Source organism: Salvia hispanica, chromosome 4 (genome assembly GCF_029641045.1).
Source record: "Salvia hispanica isolate PSC_SH4W2 chromosome 4, Shi_PSC_v1, whole genome shotgun sequence".
Classification (NCBI taxonomy): Eukaryota; Viridiplantae; Streptophyta; class Magnoliopsida; order Lamiales; family Lamiaceae; genus Salvia; species Salvia hispanica.
This window is the reverse complement of record NC_142695.1, coordinates 25,251,064-25,259,744: the sequence shown is the minus strand read 5'-3', so window position 1 is coordinate 25,259,744 and position 8,681 is coordinate 25,251,064. Positions and strand designations below refer to the sequence as shown.

Sequence of the window (8,681 nt, the reverse complement as noted above, 5' to 3'; positions counted from 1 at the left end):
AGAGAGCGACGTGCATCTAATAGCACTCGCCCTCGAATTCCTATATTTTTACTTATTGACCGTACTGATCCTGGGTACTATGCAAAAGTAGGATAAGATGTTGATAGATGATGGGGGAAAATTGTCTTGGATGACGAGTTTGTCTCTCTTCTCCTGAATCGCACATATGAGCTCGTGGAGCTTCCACTGGCAAAAAAGTATAGCACTGGAAGTATATCTATTGAATCAATGGTGGAGCTCATGGTAGCAAGTGTTACAAGGCTAGGCGGTTGTCAAGGAATTTGAGCAACAATATGGTATTGGTTAGACAAATATGTTCACTCCTGTTGAGCATTTTTACATATAAAGCAAACAAGTCTAATGCATGACGAGCAGCAGGGAGACTGCTGGCCAACCTTAGCACCGGCTAAGGCAGCATAGTCTCACAGAGGCAATGTGATTGAGTTGTCACAAGTAAGATGTTCAAATAAAGGAAGATACAACTTAATCGATTAACGTCAAAGAATCGTGCACACATGATCAAAGAACTATGAAGAACATTCCAGCTCACGTGCAAGACCACAAGAAAAGCTGGAAAGACAATGTGATGCAAGGAGTTTCAAAATCCAATTAAGGCCTCCCTAATTTGACCTTTGAGCTCCTTTAAACTGAAAAGTTGATTAGGTATTACTCCCTCCATCCCATTAAGTATGAAATGTTTGCTTTTCGACATGAGATTTTATGTAGTTTTGTTTTGTGAGTTAATGAAGAGAGAGTGAATAGGTAGAGATAGTGGTAATTCCATTTTAGGAAACATTTTATTTTTCATGGGATAACCCAAAAAGAAAAACGTTTCATTTTTAATGGTACAAATGAAGTATTAAGGTTGTAGGTTGAATCTAGATTCTTCTACAACGTTATACTCCTTCCGTCCTTCTGTAATAGAGACATTTCTTTTTGGCACATGATTCAAGAAATATTGTTTTAAGTGAGTTAAGTAAAGAGAGAATAAAGTAGAAAGGAAAAAGGTAGAGACATGGAGAGAGAATAAATAAAGAGTAAAATTAGAGAGAACAAGTGTATTATTTTTTCAAAAAAAAGAAAATGACTCAACTATAGTGGGACAATCCGAAAAAGAAATAGACTCAGCTACAATGGAATGAAGGGCGTATATATTTACGATATACCAGACTTTCTACATCAATGAAAATAGACACTACCAAAAATGCGGCCATTTGCTAGCACACTCGTGCTAGAAAAAAGCTTTCAAACGTGTTCGCAACAGTTCAATTTGCTAGCACATTGCGAGCACCGTGCGTGCTAGCTATAACGCTCGTCGCAAAGTTGGGACGGATTTTTCTAGCACAAGTTCTTTTGCGAGCACCTTGTGCTCTACCTCCATTGTGCTAGAAAGTTTGTGAATACCTCCATTGTGCTTAGGGGTGAGCAAAATAACCGAAAACCGAATATCCGAACCGAACCAAACCGAAATTTTAAAATTCGGTTAGGTTTTTTCGGTTTTTCGGTTCGGTTCGGTTTGGGCGAAAAAAAAAACCGAAAAACCGAATTATATTTTAAATATATTATTATATATTTGTATCCTATTAATTTAGTATATTATATCATATATATAACATATATTCTTCTAATATATTTTTATATAATAAATATTATATATATTATATTAATTTTATATTATATATATTTATATTCTATTAGTATATATAAAATAAAATAAATTAGATATATTAAAATATACTAATTTTTTCGGTTTTTCGGTTTTGTTTTGAAATTTCGGTTTTTTCAGTTTAGTTCAGTTTTTTAAGTTCGATTTTCGGTTTTTCGGTTTTTGATTTTTCGGTTTTTCGGTTCGGTTCGGTTTCAATTTTAACCTAAATTCGGTTTTTCGGGTTCGGTTCGGTTTGGGCGAAAAACCGAACCGAAACCCGAATGCACACCCCTAATTTTGCTAGAAAGTTTGCAGTGCTTGGAATTTCGTCTCTTTTGCTATCACAAAAAGTTCTAGCAAATCAGTATTTTATTATAAATTTAATATTATTATTTTTACAAATTATTACCTGGATAATTCATTAAATAAAATCATAATGAATAAAATAAAAAATAACAAAAATTCAAAAATTACATAAAAGTTATAATATTGTTTTACACTTTTTCTCAATTCGTTAACTTGTTCACTAAGGTTCATAATCTGTTCTAAGTTTCAAACAACCTCTCACTTTTTCTCAAAATACGCCCTTAACTCCTTTTTTCATGAACTAAAAATTTCGAGCACATACTAGGGCTCGCAATACCACTTAATATTTTGAAAATTGGTCGTTGTTTCCATCTATGCTCGCAATTGTGCTCGAAACTATTTGGTCGCAAATAGCCTCTTTTTTTGTAGTGAGAGTATTTGGGTTTTTACTTAATTATTTATATTTTATAATTAAAAATATATATTAAACATATTTTATACTATATAATTATATTTACATTTTAATAGATTTTATAGTTTAAAAATATATATACAATATATTTGATGTAAAATTATATTTATATTTTACGGTATATATTGAATTTCGGTATGCCGATGTATTCCACGGTATATGAAAATTCATATCATTACAGTACCGAAATATTACGGTAAGTAATCATACTGTACCGAAAAATAATGGTATACCGGAAATTTGGTATTTTTGATATTTTTCGGTATGATAAGGCCGGTGTTTCACCATTTAGGTATTTTTCCTCAGCCCTAGGTGAGGGAGAGGAGTAGTGACGCCTGGGTATTCCTAACAATGGAGAAGAGGCCAGCATAGATCTTCTCTTGCCTAGCGAGTCTGTGACTGCGACGACGGCAACAACAGTACTGCATTTCGCCCGTGCGTGAGAGGAGGCTGATTCAAATACCCTAATTGGAGTGTTGGAGAGAGCGAAGGGTACCTATTTTCTTTCGTTTTTTTCATTTGGGGGAGATTTGACGGTGAAGAATGACTGATCCAAATGAGGAGGGTAATTTAGTAATCTAACAAACTTATCTAATTTTGATTTTAAATTAAGATAAATAAACAAACCCTCTTTGTTGGTTCAAATTATCCGATTAAAATATACTCCCTTCGTCCCAAGATATTAGACTCACTTCTTTTGGTAACAGGAATTTAGGAGGTGTTGTTTAGTGGTGTAAGTGGAGTTGGTAGTAAAATAAATTTTTATCATAAATAAAAATGACTCAAATATGTTGGGACACCCTAAAATGGTATACGAGTGTAATATCTTGGGATGAAGGGAGTAAAAAAGAATGCGGACCTATCCGGTCTGAAAAAATAACATAGGCATGCGGTTAATTTATTTTGTATACCAAACAATAAGTCATAATAAATAAATGTTAGTAGTAAAACATAACTATCGAACAAAGCCTAATAGTATATCATAAAAGATCAATACTTTAAATAGACAAAAAAGTCGTTCTATTTCTTCCTTTACTTAAAGATGAGAATGGTTCTTTATATATCAAAATGTTTTTATGCTAATAATCTGCATATTTTGATTTTTGAGAATTTCATTAGTAGCTTTTCAAGAAGTAAATTACAGTTAAAAACCAATTATTACAATAAGTATAAAAAGAAAGGAATATTAACTTTTAAAAAGTTGGATTTTTCTACAAACTTTCAACTTGATAAATAACATCACGAACTTTATTCAAGTTTGTTATTTCCCACCGACAAAATAATTCTAGCAAATAATATCACAATACGAATTTTTTTCGTAATTTCTCAACAACTTCGAGAGCTTCAAGTTCTTCAATTTTTTAGGATTATTTTTCTTAAAGCACACCCTCCAAAATTATTCTTCAATACATTGATATATCCAAAAAAATTTCACTGGTGAAAAATAACAAACTCAGGTAAAGTTCGTGATATTATTTGCTAATTGATAGTTCGTGGGTAAAACTCAACTTTTTGAACGTTCCATAATATTAGGTGCCAATATTCCAAGAAGAAAAGAAAAGGTCACCAGTCTTCACTGATTTGGGTGCGGAAATACCCAAATATGAAAATATTTTAAACACCTAAAACACAACACAAACTATTTGCATCTAACTTTCGAAGTTCCTAAGTTCTCCAAATTAAGGATTTTTTTTAAATTTAGAGAGAAACAATCAGGCACCAAGAATCAACTTAAGAGATGGTACCATAGTTTGAAAATTGTTCTAAGCAAAATTCAATGATGAAAATGTCAACTTGAACCCTTTCTTGGCAAGGTATGGATCATGCCATCATCATACCACTTTGAGAAACCTTTCTCAAGGGCCTCCCGCATCCACGCGTGCCTGCAGCACCCGATTGCTTCCCCAACGGTTAGCCAGCTCCTCTGCCGGTGGCTCTTCTCAGGCCAAGAGTCGAGCTCCTCCTTCACGTGCAAGGCATACATAGCTGCTCGACACAGTCCTTCCGGGCTGTATTCATCTTGGAGTGTTTTGCTCTTGAAAGGATAGCATCCAAGAAAATGCTGACACAAAAGAACAAGCATGATAGAGAAAGGTCAGCTGAAGACAGTGTTCTAAGCATTCATTTAAGTTTGAGTTCATAATTAGATGCACTTCCTTGTTCGATTAAGGTGCTGATTCAATTAGATCGGACAGCTTTGCTATAAAACCAAGTTATAGGAATGTAATCAATCAAACAATAAACGAATAGACGTATAGATTACCACTAGATCGCCTCGAACTCCAGCCTCTTCCATGGCTTCCCTTTCGGCTGCCTCCTCGGCCGTTTCATCATTCTCCCACCCACCCTATAGAAAATAACAAGAAAATGAAAAGGTGGGGCATTTTTCATATCAGGGTTAATTGACCGAAACACTGCAGATTTTATACATGTATGTCACGTAATCTTTTACATTCATCTAATATAAACATGTCATGAAAATTCAAAATCATGTATGCCATTGTGTCACACCTTATATCATTATACCATAACTTAACAAAAATTTTACTTCAATTTCAGTCATAAAAATGCACCATATATGATCTGTATGCCTAAGCATACTAAAATCATAAACACGTCCAATCAAATTATAGAAGAAAACTACCTTCAGAGGATGAGATAATTACAGTGGGAAAGGATGATATACGACTGACAAAGATAAAATTAAGAACCAAGTATTACTTTGTCGTCACTGTATTTCTGAAAAAAGGAAACATTAGCTCGAGGAGTTTATTAGAAAATCTCAACACTCAAATCAGTGTCGAACAAGGGAGTGACACTTCCAAGAAACGCCTTATTGTTGTTATGGAAAGTAGTGCAACCGTGAAATCGTTTACTTGTAACCTCGAGTTTTGGTATAAGAAGGAGCTTAAACTAACTTCTGAAAGATGGATGAAACTGAAGCCAAACATGAAAAGAATGTAAGAGAATATTCCCCAAGATAGTATCCGAAAATGCGGCCTATTGGTATTCATGAATGGTCACATAGGCAGATTAGTGAGATTAGAGAGATAAGAATAGGTTCTCTTTCCAGAGTAGAAATTGGGTATATTGAAGGAGAAAATTTGCTACCTTTATTAGGAATTAAAAATAAAACTGCATTTAATCAAAAAAAAAATCTTGCGAAAGCATTCAGTTAACGCCTTAATAAAACTATTCATTCGTCCTTATCCAGTCTCCATCTTTCTTTCCGCTTTAGGTTAAACCATAATGGTTACAAGTATACCAAGTTACCAATTTTAAATCGTTACAAGGATATGCTTCCTAGCCAAGGTAATGTATGACATGAACTATATCTTAACTCATTTTATCAACGGAAACTTAACACTGCAACCAACAGAGGAGCAGTGGGCGAAAAAACATGCTTTATGCAGTCTGCTTCCATTGACATAGTTCAAAGATCCGAACCTTTGGAAACAGAAGACCAGGTCCACCAGTTGAATTGATCATTAATACTTCAACGATAGTCTCATTTCTGCCACCATCATCATCTTTTACTGTCTTGTATCTGAAGGGAATACACCTGGGAAATCACAATTTTGATCAGCACAGATGAATATGGTGAATGCTTTTTAATATAATCAAAACAACATATCAGATTAAGCAAGGCGAATGAGAAACCAAAAAGGCTCAAAAGTTATAGTAGTTTAAGTCCACCAATAAACCCTGAATCTGACCCTACCTAAACTCCTCACAATCTTCAAAGATTCTCCTATTTCTTGCTAACTGAAGAGACGATAAAATGCTTAAACAGTAAACCATCCATAAGAGTCATCCAATTCTGGTTGTGTCAGTGAATAATATGTTATGTGCTTTTCCTACTTCACTTTTCAGCCCACAGAAACAAATGGAGAAGAATGCCAAACTTTTTTCTGCCTTCTCCAAATTCCATAGTAGATCTCTCATATCAATTCAAGATTATCGTATAATCAAAGAAAGTAGTGCTAACACCAGATTCTATTGAAGAAACAAAAGTTAAGTGAATGCTGGAATATAAAGAGGCCAACTTAGCAAAACTTTAGAGATGTTCGAAGCATTATAGAGAGGAGAAGCATGTATGTTTGATCATAAAGATTTCCAACGTTGAAGCATTATACACTCTTTTTTCGTCACGAAATAAGTTTATGTAGGATTGTGTAAAATATACTCCATAATGATATTATTCCGCTGTGAACCTAGATTGGAACAAGTTACCATACCATTACGGAAGCTCAAATAAAAACTTCAGAGCTTTCTCTTAAGCCATCATAGAAAAATCATCCCCTTTCATGCAGAATCAACACTTAGTTGCAAAACACCCAAAAATCGAATAAAGTGGCTCAAAAGCAGAATCTAATATATTACTTCAAGTTACCCTGCACCATCACCCACAGTGAGAAAGGAAAGTTCTAGTAATCAATCAAGAAAAACTAACAGACAAAATTCACAAAAAAATTTATCAAGATTGCACATTTTCATTCTAATCAATCAAAACCTAGCATCCACAACCCCCAATGTTGAAATGATCCAAGCAACAAAATCCCAAACACAAAATTTCACACATTCCTCAGTTAACAAAACTAACACCAATTTCTCCACATTCCCCCAATTGGAAACGGATTATAAAATCCATCACGAAAAAAAATAATTGAAGATGAAAAATACATAAATTGAAAAAAATGAAGATGTATATATATGTATATACCCAGCAATGAGACGGTAGCCATCCTCGTAACGCTGCTGTAGCCGACCAGTTCGAGCCACCAATTCAGACATCTAATCGAGAAACGGAACAAATGATGAGAAATCCCCAAAACTTGTGTATCTATGTATACGAATCAGAAGCAGGCCTCTCGATTGATGAAAACGAAGCAATAAATCATTGCTCAAAATGGGGTCTAAAATATCTGCATTACTCCTATTCTACTCGATTACTCAACCCTAAAAATCCCCGAATATTTTCACATTATTTCATCAAGGGTTTCAAAAAAATTCAATTTGTTATGTTGGTTCACCGTGAAAGAGCAGCGAAAGAATAGGAACAAGTTTTTGGATAATTTTTTGAGTCCTCAGTGAATCGTGGTTAGTCTCAATTCAAGAATTGATTGAAAGTACTGTAAAAGTTAAAACATCAAAACTTACACTTATGGATGTCCCGTGATGCGTGGGAAGACCCGAATAGCCCACTAACTTTAAACGGTAAGGATTGACAATTTTCAACCCGATAAAATTACAACTCGATTATCCCGCAATCCGATAAGTCATACCCGAAACTTGATGGACTGGCCCAGTAAATTAGACATAGGTACAACTATTGTCTATTATTTCTTCACGTTTATCTCAATTCAAGAATTAATTGAAAATAGTGTAAAAGTTAAACATCAATGCTTACACTTAGGGATGTCCAGCCTGCACTCCCACGGGATGGTCCGAATAGTCCCCTAAATTTAGAGGGTTAGAATTAAGAATTTTCAATCCGATAAAATTACAATGTTATTAGTCCACATTCCGATAGGGCCAGACCCGAAACTTGATGGCCCAGTGGGTTGCTTTTGTAACATAAATAACTACACCATAAATACATTTAATTTTATAGTATGTAATAAGCTGGGGTTTTGTGCCCCTTGCACAGCGGAAGACTTGTACAAAACAAATAAATCAGACACGGATCTATTTGACCGATTATGCGATTAATCAATTCACATGTTAAACAGATAATTGCATGCTAGAACGCAAATAATTCGTGCTTAGAAAATATAAATCCTAAACATGATTTCTACGGTTTAGGGTTACCGATTTTGATTCTCCAAAAAACGACGATTGTTTGCGCCTTCTCCACGATGATCTTCTATACTAGAACACGGATCTTCTGACTGGTTCCCGAACTGTATCTCGATATCAGGGTGGGCTGATTTTATCAAAATACTAGGTTTCGAATAAAAGAAGACAGAAATTCCTCACGCAAGAGAGCTGAAGAATTTTCGAGCTCCTCTAAAACCAGAGGGGGACGAAAATTTCTACTACTGATTAATTGTGATTCTGTCTCTCCTTTATTCTCCTATTTATATTAAGTTCATATTGGGCCCAGTCAGGGATCTATGGAAGGTTTTGGATATGAGCTCCCCCAATTAGCTTTTTACTAATTAAATTGAACCCACAATTTAATACAAGCTTATATTGGAATATTACGAGCAGCCACTACAGAAGTAATATTGCACTCCCCATCCAAATCTGAAA

At 34.5% G+C, this 8,681-nt stretch overlaps 1 protein-coding gene across 1 annotated transcript; it reads right to left on the bottom strand.

The window, feature by feature from the left end:
• Positions 1-3,864: 3,864 nt before the first annotated feature.
• On the bottom strand, positions 3,865-7,538 carry LOC125193192 (nudix hydrolase 16, mitochondrial-like). The gene is made up of 4 exons (XM_048090948.2): positions 7,150-7,538; positions 5,874-5,988; positions 4,690-4,773; positions 3,865-4,488 (listed from the first exon to the last, which is right to left on the bottom strand). Exons 1-4 carry the CDS (start codon positions 7,218-7,220, stop codon positions 4,216-4,218), a joined length of 543 nt encoding a protein of 180 aa, XP_047946905.1. The 5' UTR covers positions 7,221-7,538; the 3' UTR covers positions 3,865-4,215.
• Positions 7,539-8,681: the final 1,143 nt, after the last annotated feature.